The sequence below is a fragment of the Polypterus senegalus genome, chromosome 6 (genome assembly GCF_016835505.1).
Source record: "Polypterus senegalus isolate Bchr_013 chromosome 6, ASM1683550v1, whole genome shotgun sequence".
Taxonomy (NCBI): domain Eukaryota; kingdom Metazoa; phylum Chordata; class Cladistia; order Polypteriformes; family Polypteridae; genus Polypterus; species Polypterus senegalus.
Window position 1 is genome coordinate 166,174,526 of NC_053159.1, and position 21,874 is coordinate 166,196,399.

Here is a 21,874-nt window from a genome sequence, read left to right on the forward strand (position 1 = left end):
ACGAGTGATCACTTCCATGCATCAAACCTGTTCAAAAAACGCATTACACATTTGACAAGGTAGGGAAAGAATATGCTCCGAGCTGAGCTCCACAGCTAACGCGGTCTTGCGGAAGCAACTTCGTCACGCTGCCACCAAATACTCACAGAAAAATCCACAAGTTAATACACACGCTGTCTCTAGATTTTCTCCACACTCAATTTATTCCTCGCATGCCCGTTATACCCTCTGATCCCCCATTTCAATTCAGATGCCTCCAATTTCCAGTAAGGCTCTGCTTCGCGAAGTAATAAGTCTCAGGGGCAGATGCCACAAAAAGTTTGCCATTGATTTCAGGCAAGATTGCTTTTCTTCTGGACAACTATACGTTGCATTCTCAAGAGCTCGCTTGCACAGCTTCGTCATATTACAACCGGACTGCTGAACTGACAACGTGCTATATAAAGAGAACTATAACAACCGTAATAAACAAACAATAAAACAACGGAGAACCTGTGGATTAAATATAAAGGCAGCTTTCTTGGCGAAGCAAGGGAAAACGATGGCCTTATATGTCGCTCGTTTATAAAACAGCAGAGAAGCTGTGTAAAGGCTGCTTCACAAAAAACCAGCGGAGCACTTTATATGAGCAAGCAGTCAGCTAAAGAAGGGAATCAATAAATAACTATAATCGTAATAAATGAACAAAAAATAGCGTGCAAGTCGCGGATTAAATAAAGGAGATGGTTACCTAAACAGTACAGTTAGTCTCAAATAGATACACAATACAATAACTATAGCAATCGTATTAAACGAACAATAAAACAGTACAGAACCACAAAGCAAGGAGAAATGATGGCCTCATATGGCATTCGTTTATAAAGCAGCGGAGATGCTATGTGAAGGCAGCTACACAAAAAAACAGCAGAGCGCCACACTCTGAATGTTTTCCTCACATCACCGTTATACCCTCTGATCTCCCATTTCAATTCAAATGCCTCCAATTTCCAGTAAGGCTCTGCTTCGCGATGACAATAAGTCTCAGGGACAGACCCTACAAAATGTTGCCATTTATTTGAGGCAACATTGCTTTTCTCCTGGACAAAACTATATGTTGCATTCTCAAAAGTAAGCTCAGTGCATAGCTTGGTCATATTACAACCAGAGTGCTGAACTGATAACGTGGTATACAAAGGTCGCTGCGAAGCGCGGGGATTTTGCTATATACAGTATATATAATATGTAGATATGTGTATATATATATATATATATATATATATATATATATATATGTGTGTGTGTGTGTGTATGTATGTATGTACAGTATATATATATGTATGTGTGTTTATATATATATATGTAGATATGTATATACTGTATATGTGTATATAAATATATGTGGATATGTATATATATATATATATATGTGTTGTCACACATGTGCGATTAGGAGGCAGTCAAAGAGCCTAAAGGTGAGTGAAACATCGCGAGATAGAGGGTTGTCACGTGGTACTTACCCAAATCTCTTTTGATCAACAGAAAACCTGAAGAAAAATAATCCTCCACTTTAGGGTTCCAAAATGGCTGCGACGACGTCACTTCCAGTCAACCATGATGACGTCACTTCCGGCTCCATCAATTCACCTCACTTCCGTCCAATCATAATGACGTTGTTTCCGGTTCCTGTTTTCAACGCCACTTCCTGCCAACCATTTCCTGTACCATAATCCTTTTCTGTATAAAGCCGCCATTTTGGTTAAAGAAAACTGTTCACTGTTTTATTTTTGAGACTCTGAATCACTTACATTCATTATTGTCTGGGCGACAATATATGGGGACGGTCCCCAAAACTTTGTTTTTGTTTGTGCTGTATTCTTTGGGGAAGAATAATCACCACAGTGTGTATATATGTGGATATGTATATATATGTAGATCTGTATATATATGTTTATATATGTATGTGTGTGTATATATATATATATATATATATTTATCTGTATGTATGTATGTTTATATCTATATATGTATATGTGTGTGTGTATGTATGTGTGTATATGTATGTGTATATATGTTGATATGTGTTTATATATGTATATATATGTAGATGTGTATATATATATATATAGATGTGTATATGTAGATATGTATATATGTTTATATGTGTGTGTGTTTCCGTGTGTGAGAGTGTGTGTGTGTATATATATATAAATATGACAGTAACACTCATAGCAGTGACAAAACAATTACATTGACAATCATGTTACGTTATTTTTAAAATGTTTCCTTTTCTTTTTCATAACTTCTTTAACACACTACTTCTCCGCTGCGAAGCGTGGGTATTTTGCTAGTTATATTATAAAATCCAGTCCTGACTTATCCACGGGAGAACTTATCTGCGAGTATATATGGTAATCAAAAAATTATGAACATGACATCACAGCATAGGACCAAATTAGGCCGTCTTTATTTCAGGTATGGCATTTCAATTACCATTACTCTCGATGCTCCCTAAAATGTGAAATAATATGTAATTCCCAACCTCATGAAGTGTGTTGTGCTGCACTGAAGTAAAAGTCATATTAGGGTGACATGAAACTTCACATCATCAGAGACTACTCCACATCAGATTTAATGCTAATGTACCACACAGTTCCATCTCATCCTTCTAGTATTTTGTACCAGTAACATTCTCTAGTAAATAAATAACAAGAAGTTGACTACAAAGATAAACTCTACAACAATGTTAGCACATTAAGTAAAGCCAAAAACTAACTTTGTCAAAGAGTTTAGCTTTTCAAAGCTCTTTACTGCTACATAATTCCATTACTGCTGTCTAATACACTTTAGGAACGTTACCCTAGCAGATATTTATGCATACAGCATATTGTACTATTGTATTTCCCAGCTTCACAAGAGAAATTCTCCAGATCAAACGATCTCAGTCATAATGCCATTGGTTAATTAGATGTATCACAAGTACTCTGTAAATAAGAATTTTTCTGTATACAATGTTTTCCTAGGGCCTACTATAATCAGTTCATCACTTGATCTGCTTACTGTCCACACATACTACATGCAGTCCTTGGAGGTGTTGGTGTGAATGATTTTGCAGCACAATTCCATACATATAGGACACAAGGCAGAAAGTATTTCTGGACCGGAAGTCAGTCCATACATTTTAGTCGTTTCATTTTAATATTGATCCGTAATATTGAAAAGCAGATAAATACTTCATATATCTTTTTTAGTCTATACAGAATAGTAGGTTATAAAAAACAGCTCACTTTTTCTTTTAGTTTTCATTAAACAACATGTTAACATTAAAATGCCTATTTCTTCAGCCACTCCATGTTCAAACTGCAATGTTTACAACTGTCTTCTAAGTTGTGTCTGCCTAGGTGGTGCAAATTATGGATCGCAACTTTCTTTAAAAGAACAATAAAGTTTATGACCATATAACAGCAATGGACAATATACTGCATATTTGGTTATCAAAAAGAACAAAATGCATTTTCAACCAAACGTGCATATTGCAGTCTTTTGAAGCAACAGTTGTGGTGATGTAGGAGCAGATCAAGAGAGGACCCTTCTAAGGAGCAGAGTCAGTAAAGTTGAATTTGAATTTTAATAAATTTGCAGACCTTTCTGAAACCCTGTTTTCATTTTGTCATTATGAATTATTGAGTGTAGACTGATCACCAAAAATAGCAAATTTATCCATTTCCAATTAAACTTACACTAAAGTGTGCAGTAAGTGAAGGAGTCCGAATTTAATGCCCTCTTCAGTCTTGTGCACTTTCTTTTTCCCCCATGAGTCAGAAAGTCCTTAAAGCATTGAGTGTAGCTGCTCCCAGAGTCATTATTCTTTCTAACTTATTTATGCAGTTATTCATCAAAGTGTACACAGTACTAAAAACTGTTGCATTAATATGAATAATAATAAATACAGTAGATACAGAAACAGCCCTTAAACTTTAATTGCCTGATAGCTTATTCCAAGTGTCTATGGTTCTCTGTGTAAAGACAAACTTCCTAATGTGAGTACAAAATTTACCCTTAACAAGTTTCCAACTGTGTTCCCATGTCTTAATGAACTCATTTTCAACTCACAGTCTTGATCCACTGGACTAATTCCCTTCATAATTTTAAACACTTCAATAATGTCTCCTTTTAATCTTCTTTTGCTTAAACTGAAAAGGCTCCACTCCCCTGTAGCCCTGGACTCAGCCTAGTCGCTCTTCTCTGGACCTTTTCTAGTGCTGTTATGTCCTTTTTGTAGCCTTGAGACAAAACTGCACACAGTACTTCACATGAGGCCTCACCAGTGTGTTATAAAGCTTGAGCATAACCTCCTTGGACTTTGTACTCCACACATCAAGGCGCTATATGACCTCACATTCTGTTAGCCTTCTTAATAGCTTCTGAACACTGTCGGGAAGATGATAGTGTCAAGTCCACTGAGACTCCTAAATCCTTCTCCTAAGGTGTACTTTTGATTTTCCGACCGCCCATTGTGTATTCAAACCTAACATTTTCACTTCCTATCTGTAATACTTCACATTTACTGACATTAAATTTCATCTGCCACAAATCTGCCCAAGCCTGTATGCAGTCCAAATCCTTCTGTACCAATTTAACAGATTCCACCTATCTTGGTACGACTCTAACTGGAGCTCATTCACAGGAATTTGATACTAGTGAAAAAAAACTCTGCTTGTGCATCAAATATTATTTTTCATGTTTTTTATTCAATCGACATATTTAACAAGATAGAAAATAAAAATAAAAATGTAGTTTATCCAGCACTTTAGCACTTTGTGATTTAATGTACACATTTTCAGAAAGGTAAACATATTATTAACACATTATGTTCAAGTTCACAAATAATCTAACAGTCATTACTTTAATCTTTGATTCACAAATGGAACAGTTTTTTACTGAAACGTAAGAGAGGTCTCACACCTTTTTATTGAAAAATATGATTTTAATAGTATTGTATCAAATACAAAAAAAAATCAGTTAAAGGTAACATAAATAATGAAGAAAACAAATTTATGGAAATATCATGCAAAAACTTGATTTTGAATTACATCAAAAAACATAATTAAATATAGCATAGACTTTTCATGGTTTTTAGCCTGCATATATCACATTCAAAACTATTTTGGGTAAAATTTAATATTGATTGTATTTTTGGTTTGGTCTTGCTATGATAATGAAAAACATTGCTTTAGGAAATGGCTCATATGAATGTAGACATGTCTGTGTGCGGAACCATCCAGGCCATGATCCTTGTCTGTGTACCACTGTAATAAGAATAAAAATACAAAAAAAGATTTGTTAAGAGCAGGAATCATTCTGAAAACAACTACATGATTTCTTAGACCTGCAATATATACTTAAACACATACTATGCTTAACCTTACGCTTATTTTGTGTACAGGTCAGTTAATATGAGCATAAACGTTTCACAGCTGTCATATGAATATACAGTTATTAGAATATTTAAAACTAAGGGGTTTGCCCCCTGCTTGCTTTGCTCACCAACCCTCTCGGCCTGTGCTACACGCCAGCCACCTTGTGTCTCTGCCTGCTTGCATTGTGAAGAAGGGGGCTGAACTCACCCCAAGGAGATGCGGTCGCTCCTCCGAAACAATGGGAAACAAACAGTTTTTTTTTTACCTCCTCTTTGCTCAATCAGCTGCTGGTTGCTGCTGCTGAAATGCCGTGTGATCTGCACCTTGCGTGGTGCTTCGAACATTTAAAAGCCTGTACAGCAGCTGTCCTACTCTTTGTCTTTTATTTCCAGCCCCAGACGTGGTTAAATCTCTTCACACAAAGTCTCGTCCTGCAGGACATGAGTTCTTGATATTTTCTAGTTTATAATTTAAAAAACAGAATAAGAATCTGAAAATCTAACAACATTGCATTAAAGTTCGATATATTCTGAAAAGAATGATACCAAACATATATATGTAGGTTTTAAAATAAGCCTGATTTAAAGCGTAACAAAAAAGTCACATAAAATGGTTGCACAAAATTGTTGCACTTTTAGGCTTAGGATTTTATATACAGGTAGTCCCCAGGTTACAGACATCCGACCGCTGCAAGGGGTGGCGATTTCGCTGCTCGCTCAGTGTAGTGTCCCTCAGGTGGCTCCTGGCAGCAAGCGGTGACCCGTGGTCCATAGTCACTGGGGCCACAGCTATCGCTTGTGTGCAGGACGATGGTTCGCTGCCCGCCCACTATGCCGCCGCAGCTACTGCTCCTGACTGGATGCAGGCTGGATGGAGCAGAGGGGGGCGTTTCATTGCCCGCCCAGAACACACGGCTGGCAATGCTGCAAGCAGGGACCTGGTTGTGGCTGAATGGAGGCCATTGAGGGTGAACGGGGAGGCGGGGGTAGTATTTTAGTGTGCCTCGGATGGCTGCCTGTTGAATTGGGGTTGGGCGATTCACTACCCGCCTTTTGTTCGTTCTTGGTGGGCAACGCTGTAGGCAGCATACTGCAGTGGAGGTGACTGTGTGGTGGGTGAGTGATGAACCCCTTGCCACCCCCAGTCATTCTCAATAGTAAGCCTGCTTGTACTGTTGTACATAGCAGGAAGTTGTCTCTTGTTCAGTACATCAGACGTGTTGACGACGGGTGCCTTCCTGCTGTAATAGAGTGTACACTGCTGTGCAGAAGAGCTCATCTTAACCTTTTGTCTTCACCCTTCAAGAATGTCTCTGAAACACAAATCTGATGCAAGTGCTGGTGATACAGTAAAGAAGGGAAAAACCATCACCATGGAAAATAAAGTAGAAATAATAAAAAGGTCAGAGAGAGGTGAAACTCCATCATTCATTGGCAGAGCACTTGGTTACTGTCGGTCAACAATAGCATTTATTGAAATAACTAAAATAATATACCTGTTCCGACTTACGTACAAATTCAACTTAAGAACAAACCTACAGTCCCTATCTCGTACGTAACCCGGGGACTGCCTGTATAGAGCAGATCTGTATAGTGAAATACATGGCTAGCAGTCTGAAGCAGTACTGGATGACACTGTCTGAATGTTGAGTTGACTCGGTGTTTACGTGAGCATCACCCAAAATTCTACAGACAGTCTGTCTAAGCTGTACCTGTCTGTGGGGGTCTTGTGCATGACTTCAGAAGAACACACTGCACTCAACTTGCTTCTTATCTTTGTTTTCCTGGCCAAAAGTTGATAAACCCCACCCAGAATTGAAGCTACACAACCGTAATAGTTTTTTCACATAGTTTTGCTCTGACATTTTAATGAGAACTAATCCAGGTGGTTTGTGGTGTGGTGAGTGCAGCAAGGTGCTATCAGTACATGCTCCCAACCTCCTCCTCCTCCTTAGTCAAAGTGTGCTTAATAATTAGCTGAAACTGCTTCATGTCCCCAGACTAAAGGAGTACTGTTCCTTCTGAGAGTAAGCAGTGTTGCATTTTATCCATATGGGTATCAAAAGTATTTAAAATAAAATATAAGGGCAATCCCCGGTCATTACATGTAAAGAGGAGAACATTTCAGAGCTTGGAATTTTTGCAACAACGCCAGTTAAGATAATTTTTCTCAGCGCTCCCTTAGATTGATGCCAAGTGTTACATTAATCCAGTTATTTACTTTTTAATCTTTAAACAGAAAGACCTCATTCTCACTGGTATTAAAACTTCTATACGTTAAGTATGATAATATATCAAATACCATTGTTTCAAAATCAACATTTTCATCCACAAGTGCTTTTGAAATCTGTGCAGCTTGCTGGAAGTGGACATTATCTAAATATGACAAAAAAAAAAAAAAAACAGATTAATGGACTGTTAGTGCTAGTATAAAGAGCATAACAGATAAGCATTTTAAAAATCATAATTTTTAATATGGTGTTTTCAAAAAAGTATTAAAACCCCTTCACTTTTTTCACATTTTGTTATGGAGCAGCCTTATGCTAAACTCATTTGAAAATATTTTTTTCCTCATTAGACAGCACTAAATGCCCAGAATGACACAACAGAAACAGGACTGTAGGAATTTTGACAGAATTATGAAAAACAAAAAAATGAACAATATCGTTGACACAGAGCTTTTCCACTGATACTTGAAATGTGACTAAAATGCAATGCGTTCTCTTACTCTTAATTGAGATGTTTCTACACCATTTTTGGGGTTCACATGTGGTCAATTAAATTGAATAGATATGTTTAGGAAAGGCACACACCTGTCTATAGAAGGTCCCACAACTGACAAAGTCTGTCAGAGCAAAACCAAGCCATGAGGTCAGAGGACTTGGCAGCAGGGCTTAGAGACAGGATTGTGCTGAGGCACAGGTCTAATGAAAATAATAACTGTAATAATAAAAACTCCTTTCAAGGTACCCAAGGACACTGTACAACAATATACATAACATCAAACAGTCCAATATACAAACATAATTAACATGAAAAACACAAGTAATATTTAAAAGCTAGGTTTAAAAAACAGAAAGTGAGGTACATGTATGGACCTACAAAGGCAGGGCATTCTATAACCATGGCCCTGATACACTAAAAGCCCAATCACCCATACTACACAATCTGAAAAGTGGAATGGATAACAGCAAGGAGTCAGAAGAACAAAATGAACACGATGGAGTATATGAACATAATAAAGAAAATAGGTGATGTGGAGCGAGACCATGAAACTAAAATCTGAAGCTTCCGCACTGAATGCGTAAAGGTAAAAGTAGCCAATGTAATTTTAAAAGTATAGGAGTAATAAGCGGCCAAGGTTTTAAATGTGTAACTGTAGCAAAGTATAATCTGTCATCTGTAATTTTGTTTTGTTTTAGTTATGAACGTCCCCAAAATGAATTGTTCTTGTAAATAGTCAGTAGTATACCGATCATACAGGATGTTGTAGTACGGGCGTTAATTAATGTTACACCTCACAACCTGTAGGCACTACGTTTCTTGGCTCAGCTGCCAGAAACACGGTGGATGCAGTAAGGGGTAGGTGGTGTTTTCAGCTCTCCCCAAACTCTAATTTTTATTTTATTTGTCACGTATATTATTTGGGATTGTTCAAGTGTATATTAAGTCGTGTAATTTTCCAAAGCCCTTACATGTAGTTTTTGTACGTTTACTTTTGAAATTAAGAAAAAGTTAATGGTTATTTTTTTAAAGAGTGGTGAACAGCAATTTAATGTATTTCGGAATGATGTACAAAATTACCATATGTATATTTTGGGTTTAAATTTTTATTTTAAATCTTATTGTTTTGTATTAATAGTTGTGTTTATAATTTGTAATTGATTTGATTTATTATTTAATAGGCATAGGGGAGAAGCTGTTGTGTGATGCCCTTTTCTCTTTTCTTTTTCTTTCTGGAAAGGTATGCTACTCTATTTTTTGCTAAGAATACATAAGATTATAAAGTTCAAATTTTTTATTGCGTAAATCTAAGTATATTGTAAATAATTTTTGCTGGAATATTTGAATAATATTTTGTAAATAGTTTAATATGTAATATGTTAAATGTGTTATTAAAGGAAAACAGAAGCATGTTGAATGCTGTAAGGGGCATAGGGAAGAAGCTGTTGTGTGACGTCCTATTCTCTTTTCTTTTTGTTTCTGGAAAGAAAAATAAAAAACTTCTGTTTCACCCCTACGTGCCTCTGGCTCGATTGTCCTTGATACAACACGGAGAAAGACAGATTTAAGTCGACTACATAAGCACCCTTGCTGCTGAGTTTTGTAAATATTGTAGCTTGTTTAGGCTCCAAGCAGGGACACCAAACAACATTGGGTTGCATTAGTCAAGTCATGAGGTGACAAAAGCATGAATAAGCGTCTCAGTTGCAGTATCAACAGAGTAATGGACACAGCCTTGAAATTTGTATAAGGTGGAACCAGGATATTTAACCTGTGCAAACAATGATGTAATAAAGCCTGGAATTTTTGCTGAAATATTATCTATCTATATATATAATTCACTAAGGCAAGACACCCATGGAACGCACGCCGGAAGGGGCGTGGATTCACTAAGCCGCCGACAAGTAAGACACCTATGGCGCACGCAGGAAGGAGCCACGCACACCAACTCCAAGACCATTGGATACGACGACAACTCGCAGAGCCACGGCCATCAACTCGGACACGACGACACAGAAAAAATGGCGTATTTTATATTTGTCTGTCGTAGAGGCCACGTTGACTGTTTATAGAGGCATGTTTCTCATGGAGGTGAGTCGCCATATGCAGCGTGTAAAACAGTTTGCGAGGGGTATCCCATGGGATCCTTAAAACAATCTTTACAACTGAGGTTAAAACACAATGAAGTTAGCAGTCTTTAAAAACCGAGTTTTCGGTTACGACGCACGACCGCGTGCACCATTGCAAACTGTTTTACACGCTACATACAGCAATTCGCATCCACGACACACATGCGTCTTCTTAGATGCTCCTGCAGGAACACGGAAAGTCTACGTGAGTCACAGGTGCATCTGGACTGTGCAAAGACGACAATGACTCAAGTGACGAGTTGGAGGTAGGCACATGAGCGATGGCGGTCAGCCACTTTTCAGTCACAGACGATTGTGTGTTGGTTTGTTCGCCGCATAGTTACAATGTTGCTTTTCTTGCTGATTTATTACATTACCGATTTTTCAAATGTAAATTTTCTCCCTGTGCTTAAAAATCATTAAAAAACCAGCCTGATTATGTGGCGTATAGTACGCCGCGGGTTGGCTAGTTTTACTTAAAGTGCTTGGAGATGCAGTAATTAAAGCCTCATATTTATCACTATTTAGTCTGAGAAAGTTTTCAGAGAACCAGTATCTGATGTCAGCCAAACAGGCCACCAGAGCAGGAATGTTTGCATAAGCCCTGTGCGTAAATAAATCTGTGTATCATCATCATAACAAGAGGGAAGTCTGGGCATCTCCGCTCAAGCTGCTGCCCCCACGACCCGACCTTGGATAAGCGGAACAGGATGGATGGATGGATCATCATAACAATGAAAACATAGACTGTGTCCTCTAAGAGAGGAAGCTTATAAATGATAAAGAGCAGAGGGCCAAGAACTGATTCTTGAGGGAACCCCTAGAACAAATAAGATGGGTCAGACCTAAACCTACTGATGGCAACAAATTACTGTCGGTCCCTACGGTACGATTTAAACCACTCAAGAGCATTTCCAACAAGATTTAACTCATTCTCAAGTCTAAACAAAGAATGTCATGATGTAACCCATCAAAAGCAGCAGTAAGGTCTAAAAAGATTATGAGTGTTTAAAGAGGATTATTCATTAGTCACCCCGATAAGTGCTGTCTCCGTACTGTGATTGGCCCTAAAACAAAGTTGAAATTACTCAAACAGGCCATTTGAGGAAAGATGGCCCTTTCAAATGGACCACAACAGCATGTTCTGAGATTTTACTAAGAAAAGGAAGGTTTGAAATAGGTCAATAGTTTTTAAAATCCTTCGGGTCAACACCAGGTTTTTTGAGGACAACTTCTTCAGGCTGGAAGGGACCAAGCCATTATAAAGAGATATATTGATACGTAATACTGGTGATAAAATTAAGAAGAAAAGACAAAGCAGCCTTAACCAAAGAAGAAGGCATGGTGTCTGAAATACATTTAGTTGGCCTTACAGTCATGACTGGATGAACGTCCAATAAAGGGTAACTAGATAAAGAGCTGACAGGAGATGGACACACATTTGACTGAACAAATCTGTTCTGGTCTGGGGAAAACTACAGAAAGATTTCTGCACCATTAAAGGTTTACAAGAGCACAATGGCCTCCATTTTTTTAACAAATACAACTCTTCCTAGAACTGGCTGCTAAGCCAAACTGAGCAATCAAAGGACAAGGGCCTTGGTAAGAGAGGTGACCAAGAACCCAATGACCACTCTGGCTAAGTTCCAGAGAACCTTCGTAGAGATGGGAAAAACTTCTAGAAGGATGACCACCACTGTAATACTCTACTGATCTGGGCTTTATGACAGAGTGGCCAGATGGCACTTGAAATCCCACTTGGAGTTTGCAAAAAGGTACCTAAAGGACTCTTAAGAAACAAGATTTTCTGGTCTGATGGATCCAAGATTGAAGTAAGAATCATGTCTGGAGGAAACCTGGCATCACTCATCACCTGTGTAATAGCATTCCAGCAGTGAACATTGGTGATGACAGCATCATGCTATGGTTTTATTATTTAGCAGCAGGGACTGAGAGCCTAGACAGGGTTGAGGAAAAGCTTAATGGAGCAAAGTACAGATATTTCCTTACTTAAAAATGTCTCCAGAGTGCCCTGGACCTCAGAATGGGCGCATGGTTCACCATCTAACATGAAAATGACCCTACACGCAAAGCAAAGACAGCACAGGAGTGACATAGGAACAACTCTGTGAATGTTCCTGAGTGATCCAGTCCAGAGTTGAACATATCTGGACTTAACTGATGATAGCTGGCCATTGATGGTCTCCATCCAACTTTACAGAGCTTGAGAGGATCTACAGAGAAGAACGGCAAAAATCCCCAAGTGTGCAAATCTTGCCAAATCAAACCCAAGAATACTTCAGGTTGTAGGAAGAGGCTGAATGAATGGTTTAAAGCAGGGGTGGCGAACTCCAGGCCTAGAGTGCCACAATGGCTGCAGGTCTTCATTCTTACCATCTTCTTAATTTGTGAACAGTTTTTGCTGTTGATTACTTCTTTTAATTAACTTAACTCAGGCCCCATAGTTGTTTCTTTTTCTTTAATTATCAGCCAAACAATAATGATACACAAAACAAGTCACCACATAACCAGCTCCCCTGTGCCCATTACACAATATCTGAAATTAAAGAGAGGTGATGGTCTTGGTAAGGCTGATCTCTCAGGTCACCAAAACATTTTGACGGTGCTCTTAGAAAGAAGAGAAAAACAACAGTTTTGGAAATGTGTGCTGTGGCAGAATGAGAGCAGCAACAAGCTGTGGAATTAAATAATGGGTTTGATTAACAGGAAAAATTGGCTTTTCATTAAGAAAGTGATTGGAGTGAAATTGGTTGGAGTTTGAAGCCCCAGTTTAGCTGGTCATCTGTTAGCTCGTTTCACATCTCATTTCTGCTTGGCTGCCATTTAATGAAGAAAAGAATCAATTCGTTGGGCTGAACTCTTCTAACAGGGCTATTAAAGTGATGGGGAAAAAGTAAATTAGCAGTGCAAACTGGTCACTGATTAGGAAAAGGGTTAGAATGAAAACCTGTAGCCACTGCGGCACTCCAGGCCTGGAGATCGCCACCCCTGGTTTAAAGGCTTTAAATACTTGTCTCAATGTCATATTTTATTGTTAATAAATTTGCAGAAATTTCTAAATTCCTGTTATCGACTTTGACATTCTGGGGTTTTTAGCGTTGCTTGATGAGGGGAAAATCATTTGAAATGATTTTAGCATAAGGTTACAAAGTAAAATGTGTAAAAAGTGAAGGGTAAAGTAATAAATTGGTTGTTTCAACGCTATTTCAGTCTTGCACAAGCAAATATTTGGTGCTCTCTAAAGTGCCATTTACCATCTGCTGTTCCATGGATCAGGAGGTAGTTAACAGATTTGAAGTTTGCTGCTCTCTCGGTTACTGTTGAATTCTGTTGAAATAAAAAAATAATAGCTGCTTTAAAACTAAGCAAACAAAAGTTACTGTAAAAAGTATTACTGAATGGGTGAAACAATGAGAAAAAATAGCATAACATGGTGACAAGAGAGCATTTGATTCTCACATAGTCTTTGCAATTTACATATGATTCAATTTTTGCCATCCATTAAAAAATTCAATCCTTTCAACATCTTATATCTAGAATGATTCAGTTGTGAAAAAGATGTTATTAATATTTAAGGGTTGTGAAGTTTTTAGATATAAGGTCTTTTTAAAAGGAAATAAAACATAATTAAAAACCTTGCATACAGTACATACCTGGTAGTATGCAAGATTATCTGATTTAATAGGCCTTCCCATATAACGTTCAGTATAGACTGCATCTGCAAAGTCAAATAACATAAACTGTTAAATGCTGTATATAAAGGGCAGTGTCCATTGTGACGTTTATAGCACAACATTGAAGAACATTATCAAAAACCACGGTATGCTAAAAATCAGCATGTCTACTGTCAGTCTGTATGGCTACAGATTTAAATTTGAAGTAATTTCAGTCACAAGGGGTATGGAGGTTGGAGGGGGCGATCAGTGCCCACCTAGAAGAGTCATAGGCCCACCCAATGGTGAATCAGAGAAAAAGGTTTGACTTATTGTGCTCTTAAAAATTACTTGTGCGCTTTGAAGTTACTTTCTTTCTTTTCCGGCACCTCCTGACTCAACGGTACGAGGAAACTCCCCAATATGACATATCATTCAACTTGTCTAGATGTCTAGTTATGCAAGACATCAATCTTTTTCGGGCTCTCTGTTATTTTTGACCTTTTACACCCAAAACAAACCATCATTGTTGGGCCATTTTTGAACCATATTTTTTTTGTGCAGGAAATTAAGCCTTTATGATAAAGAGTAAAACAATAGCTCTCTTGAGCAAAAATGATCAGAAGGACTTGAAGCTGCATAAGCCACATCAACTGACCACAGGGGTTCACCTCCTCTTACTAATTTTTAGAAAACGTCTAAAAATTAGTATCAGTAATATCGGCACATGAGAGTGTCATTTTATATTTCGAGGTTGCTGATCACGAACAAGGTAATATTTTTGATATTTCTTTATATTCTTTACCAAAGGTCCTAGCCCTCTAACAGCCATTCCCAGAAGGCTAAAAACTAGAAATGTTAAAAATAAGCAAGTGCGTCCATGTCCAATCACTATTCATGGAGTGGATGTAGAGGTGGTCCACTCCTACAATTACTTCAGGGTCTATATCAGTGACAGGCTGGACTGGTTTCGCAACACAGAGGAACTATATAAGAATGACAAGAGTAGGCTGGCTGTACACCTTTAATATGGTAAGTGAAATGTATGTGATGGCCAGATAGATTTTCTACGCTGTGGTGTGCTGGGCCAGTAACATCACTTCAAAAGAGACCCACTGAATCAACAAGCTGAATAAAAGGGCAGCTCAGTTATAGGACACACTCTGGACCTCCTGGAGGTCATAACAAAGGAGAGAATTAAAACAAGGCTGAGCGCCATTATGAACAATCATCTCTCGGACACACTAACACTGAGGATGTTCAGTAAAGAAATCATTCAAGAGAAGTGTATCAAGAAACGAAACGGGGGCAGGCTGTGCTCCTTTATACCAACAGCAATATGCCTGTATAATGACTAACTTAGACTGTGTCTGCCAAATCAGATGTTTTCTTCCTTTTTAATTTTCTTTTCTTTAGTCATTCTGGTGTGTTCACACAGTATCTATCTATCTATCTATCTATCTATCTATCTATCTATCTATCTATCTATCTATCTATCTATCTATCTATCTATCTATCTATCTATCTATCTATCATTAAGTAAATCGTTTAATTTCTTGTGAACACCTAGAATTAGGATGGCTTACACCAACTGAGATCTTAGTCAATTACATTTTTTTCAATATTAGTTTGGGGCTAAGTCTGTCATAAATAAAGTTATTGTATGTTTATATCAGGATAAGCCATAAGACCTCTTTGACATAGTCATCATTTTTCATGTACTGGATAAAAAATATTCTGTAATTAGTCAAAGTACTCCTTAAGCTTCATAGCTTACTTTAGAAAAGAGAAACCACACTGAAAGAAGTAATTATCAGAATGCAGAAACGTTTCCTGTGTTCTAGTATGGAATAGCTTAAACATAATAAATCTGTGAACAGTACATCTCATTGCTTTGTTTTAATTATTTGTTTTATTCCAGGTACAAACATTACTTTGAATGACATCCCTTAATTGCCTTACGTATAGAATCACCTTCATTATGAAATTCACACTATCATGTGTTTTTCTGCTATGTATACATAAACACAGGCATAAATGCCACAGCTTATACTTAGTAGCTTGTTATATAACTTTTGTATATTTCCTTCATTGTACATTATAGAATTCTTCATTACACAGCCCTATTGACAAACACCATATGGACTAAATATCAAACACAGGTTGTAATGTATTTGTATACAGAAGAGGTGTTGCAGAATGGCAGGGATGCTGAAAGCAGGTAAAGGGGAAGCCCACAAGCAGCACATGAAATCGTAACCTTTGAATACCTTTCATATCATAAAAAGTCATGATGTGTTTTACAAAACAAACAAGATTAGAATAAAAAGCATCATTTAACATAATGAAGGAAAATTTTTACTGAGTATAGAAAAAGAAAAGAAAGCAATAGGATTTGGTTTACTTGCATGGATATGGGATGTGCAATAAATAAAGACATTTTAGTGTAAAGAAGACCTCTCAAGACATTACACTTGATTAATTAGCTAATAGCTATGTAGTTCTTTTAAGTTCTATTAAGTAAATCAGTTAATTTTTAGATTGTCACGTAAACAACATTTATGTTTTTGTGTATTTACGTGTACACATACTTGCCAAAATACACTGCACAACGACTTTTTTGAAAAGTCTTGCTTCCTGAAAAGTTTTTGCTGATTGTGAAAGGTACCTACTGGGTATGCACAAATATAGTTTTGGTTTTACTGCATCATGTATTTAGTCACATTTATGTTTCACATAAGCTATAAAATTCAACAGAGTTAAAAGTGTTTTGCTCCTGATTTTCTTTTGTATTCAGTGTCTGGTTCATCATATTGCAGTGTCCAAAAGTAGTCAGCAAGCACTGACAGATTCCAGTTGCCCTGGTATTGTTTCTCCATCGTAGCAATGTCCTGGTGAAACCTTTCACCGTGTTCATCACTGACAGCACCGAGGTTTGCGGGGAAGAAGTCCAAGTGTGAGTGGAGGAAATGAATCTTGAGTGACATGTTGCACTTCATTGTCTTGTATGCTTTGAGAAGTTTGTCTACCTGTTGAATGTAGTTTGGGGCTCTGGAATTGCCCAGAAAAGTGTCAACAACGTCTTTGAAGGCTTTCCAGGCAACTTTTTCTGGCCCAACTAACAGATCTTCAAACCGCTTGTCACTCATAACATGTCTGATCTGGGGGCCAAAAAAATGCCCTCTTTGATCTTGGCGTCAGTTATTCTTGGGAACTTCTGTCTTAAACAGAAACCTTTGCCTTCCTTGCTCAGTGCTTTCATAAAATTCTTTATGAGTCCCAGTTTTATGTGAAGAGGAGGCAAAAATATCTTTGCCGGGTTGACAAGCAATTCATGTGCCATATTTTTCTGTTCTGGAACTAACTTTTTACAGAGTGGCCGGTTCTGTCGAGAATTCGGTTAAATCATGATGTCGGCCTCGAAACACAGAAATTTTCATACCTGGTGACAGCAAGCACCATTCCTGTAGTCTTGAACCCAGCAGCTCGGCTTTTGCTTTTGACAGACCGAAATCTCTGACCAAATCGTTCAATTCGGACAGTGCTATCAGATGTAAATTGCCTAATGAGCACGGTTAAACATCCAGGTCAATGACACTGTTATTACCCTGCATTGCAGTTTCTTCATCTGGTTCGTCTAAGGTCCAATCCTCTGGTGGCTTCGGAATTGGAAGACTGTTGTCATATGGCACGGGTCTCATTGCTGAAGGCAGATTAGGATATTCAATTGACTTCTTGTTTTTGGCAGAGAAACCAGACACATTAGTTAAACAGAAATAACAGTCCATTACATGTTCTTTCTATTCTCGCCATATCATCGGAACAGCAAACGTCATCATCTTTCGAGTACCTCTGAGCCAGGCTCTCAGATTGACAGCTCACGTTGCACAGCAAACATCACCGTCCATTCCTTGTCTTGATCACCAATTTTGCAGCCGAAATACAGATGATAAGCTTTCTTCACAAGAGCTGTCATCCAATGTCTCTGAGGCGCAAGTGTATATTTTCCACAGATATAGAAGAATGTATCGCGGCTGTTAAGACATTGACGAGACACATCTCCCTACACCGAAACATCTATAGCATCAAGCTCACTTACTGTTATATTGCTACAGCTAGTATACTTTACCATACTGATACTGTACATACCAAATGAGCAGGATCGGTGTATGCAAGCCACCTTTATAGCATGCTGAGACAGCATCAAGCTCGTTCAGACCTGCCCAGGATGTCAACTTCCGAAGAACAGTTTCCAACCTGGCCTGATTCCATGCCTGGTCATGCCCAGGCTGCACAAACTGTTGTTGATAAGTCACTTACAGGAGTGAAAATGTTTGGATACAAATATAAGAAAAAATCATGACAAAACTGAAATGGTACATGATGGGTAAATTTTGATGTGATATTCGTGATCAGCACCCAAAAATCTATAAGAAACACCCAACAGTGTTCAAGAAGCAAAAACTGTGTTGTGCAGTGAAACTATATGCAGGGTGTAATATTGAATTTCTATCTGTCTATTGTAGCATCAAGTAAAAACTTCTACTTCTGCAAAACTTTGCAGTTATTTCCAGTGTAGTTTAATTTTCAATACACGCTGATAAAATTGTAGATTTTCTATATATAAATTTCTAGGAAAAAATGAAAAGTGAGACAACCTTAGTACAATTTGCCATTACCAGCTGAAATAATACTAAATTAATAGTGCTTCATATCCGCTAGATGGTAGAAACTGGTCAATGGTGCATCTTATTGAAATTGTTCAAAAGGAATGGTACTCATATCTCATTCTTATTGTTTATATATAAATAATGGTAGGAACAAACCCAGGACAAGGACGCTGGTCCATTGCAGGGTGAAGCCAGCTAGCATACTCTGTATTTACAGTGAGATGGACAGACACCATCTCTCAGGCAGGTTATGCCTTAACCCAGTGCCCTCATTACTGATCATCCACCATAAGGAAAATGGATTGTGATTTTATACACTCATACAATACAGTATACTGTATTCATTAATATTTAAAAAGACATCATGTGCAGATTTGTGCACAATGATTTGGTATTCATTATAAATTATGTGTTTCCTTACCGTAATATTCCCACTTTGATACCGGTGCTACAGCTATACCACACTTGAACACACCACTGCCAGATCCAAGAACCATAGAAGTAACATATCCACCATAGGACTAGAAGAAGAAGAAGAAGAGGGAAATGTTATATGTTGTTAAGTAGGTAGGCTTCATCTTGAATTGATAGTCGTATGAGTTACAGACACCTTTTGAAAGGAAAATAAATTACATTGGCATTCACCCATTTGAGTGGGTGAGTTCTGATATTTCCTTCACATACTGTATAAATACGCAAAGGTTTATTATTTAAGTTTATTGGTGCCACTTTGCCACACATATTTTAAATCAGTAAATATTTCTCTAGTAAATTGAAAGTGCTTATAGTTGGAAAATTAATACTTTTTATTAACATTGCATGCAAAATTATTCACACTTTCACCAGTCTTTTGTTAAAATATTTTTGTGCTTTTTGTTATTAAATGATGTTGATTTTCTGAAACACATTACAATGAGTGAAACACGGTTCAATCAAGGTATTAAACTGTAGTACTAAACAATCATTAAAAATATCTGCATAAAATATTTTGGTTTCTTTTAAGCTTATAAAACAAATTATTTAGAGTATGTTATTTAAATATTATACATTCCGATTAAATATGGTTAATGTATGTATCATACCGTAAATATAATTTCTAACTGATGTAATTTAAAAACCGAATTTCAAATGAACAGCTGAATTACATATTGTCCTAACTTGAAAGATATATACAGACTTACCCAGCCCCAAATGGCGACCCTTTTTTTATCAATAAAGCCCATATCAATAAATTTTCTGAGGAGAAAAAAAAATGATACATATATATATATATATATATAAATACATACACACACACATATACAGTATATATATTTAGACATTCAGAATATTCACCGTGTCCAGCCACTTGATAAAATTTCGCCAACTTTATATACAGCTAAAAAAAATAGCATTGCTTAGAAATAATATAATAAGATTTTTATTACCTGCAGAAGATAATGCATTTAAAGAAACACAATGATTTGTTAATTTTTACTGGAGACACAAAATTTCAATGGCTTACAATGCTCTTTATGTGGCAGTTCATCAGTTATTCATTCTAGAATATTTGATTATTCTTTTTGAACACTCATGTTGTTTTGTGCATTTTAATTATCAACACCTCCTATTTTGTTAGTTATTGTAATCTTAGACAGAACACTTATACTGTACCGTGCAGCTGTTATTTGATCCTCCACTTCGTACGTTCCTAGTCGTCTGTACAGAGCATGCATGATTTTGTCACCCTGGTAACCACTACCTCTTCCGTCAAAACTTGCTACAATAATTTTTTCCGTACTTGCAAGGTAGCTTGCCCAGTTGAGCCGGAATCGGTAATCTACTTTCTGACTGCATGGTCCGGCATACCTAAAAGCATTTCAAATGAATGGTTAGTGTATACACATCCATAAGTAAAGATCTGGTGTGTGAAGTATTGTAGGTTACACACAGTTTAAAGACAACTAAGCTACAATTTAAATATCTGCCAACTAAATGACTCATTAGGAAAATGTAGGAAAGAGTCTGAAATCAAAATTGTTAATGATTATTATAAACTAGCTGTGTAAGCCCGTGCTGTAAAAAGCCCAGGCTGCTAGAAACTATTGAAATCATCAGAAAAAAATAATTGAAATGCAGATTCAACAGTTTCATTTTGCACACGAGCTCGCCCCCTTTGTCTATCAGTGGGTAAGTGATTTTCTCTCTTGTTTGTCTTTCCTTGTCTTTGGCAACAGAGTCGCTCTCTTTCAGCTTCATGCTGTAGCCTTGTACTTCTGTCTTCTTCTGACTCATTAACTTAGAGCTGCCTTGCTGGCTCTTTGAGCTTCATGCTGTAGCCTCACACTTCCGGGCTGGACAGACAGAAACACACACTGCCTATTGTTTATATGTAGATGTTTATATATAAGATAATAGACATTTTATATGGCATCAAAATTCCTCGCCATGAAGGGTTGTGATTATGGCTTTGAATTTCAATCCCTGAGGTTGTGGGTTCAAAACCCGCTACTCACACTGTGTGACCCTGAGAAGTCACTTGTCTTGCCTGCGCTCCAATTAGAAACCCAAAAGAAATGGAACCAACTGTATCAGAAATGTTGAAAGTTGCCTTGGATTAAGGCAGCAATCAAGTAATATTTAACTTGTCTACCTGTCTGTTAACATTACGCCTAAATTTCTGTTTATCATTTTAATCTTGACATTTCTCCTATTGTTTGTTTTTTTCTTTATTACTTTACTTCTTATTACTTTTATTATCTTATTATTTTTTGTTAACTTACTCTGCTTTTTACTTTCATTATTATTACTATTCAAAAGTTCAATGGATTTAAGCCATAAAGCTAAATTCTACTGAAATATCAATCATTTTAAAAGATGATATTTTTCTGTTTTTGTCAAGATGCATGAACTTTAAAGTGCAAAAACACACTTAATATTAAAGGTCTCAGGACTACAAGTGGGAAAGAGTGATATCATAGCTCATTGTAGCCAGATATGCTGTAGTTTTCCTGCAGGAGAAGCAGTTAAATATGAAACATCAATCTTGTTGAAGAAGAATTGGATTGGTCAGCTTTTTTACTGTTAAATATGGTAAGACCACTTGAAAAGTGAGAATTTTGATTCATAAAATTCCTATTCCTTTTAAGCTACTGAGTCACCACTGATTCTGAAGGACAGTGTATTATAGTGGTAGGGAAACTGAACAACGCTAAATGAATTCTGGCTAACATCCACTTGATATACCAAAGTATGACAATAAACAGATTATCATTAATGTTCTCTTGCTGATTCCAATCATGA

General features: G+C 37.2%; 1 protein-coding gene across 1 annotated transcript in view; it reads right to left on the reverse strand.

The window, feature by feature from the left end:
• Window positions 1-4,707: 4,707 nt before the first annotated feature.
• LOC120531777 (fibroblast activation protein, alpha) overlaps window positions 4,708-21,874 on the reverse strand; it is a 95,206-nt gene continuing 78,039 nt past the window's right edge. The window contains exons 20-26 of the mRNA XM_039757495.1: window positions 20,246-20,440; window positions 19,774-19,828; window positions 19,014-19,113; window positions 13,923-13,987; window positions 13,524-13,596; window positions 7,698-7,771; window positions 4,708-5,285 (exon numbers count right to left, since the gene is read on the reverse strand). Of these exons, the coding sequence (XP_039613429.1) occupies window positions 5,187-5,285; window positions 7,698-7,771; window positions 13,524-13,596; window positions 13,923-13,987; window positions 19,014-19,113; window positions 19,774-19,828; window positions 20,246-20,440 (661 nt within the window). The 3' untranslated portion in view covers window positions 4,708-5,186. The remainder of the gene's footprint in view (window positions 5,286-7,697; window positions 7,772-13,523; window positions 13,597-13,922; window positions 13,988-19,013; window positions 19,114-19,773; window positions 19,829-20,245; window positions 20,441-21,874) is intronic.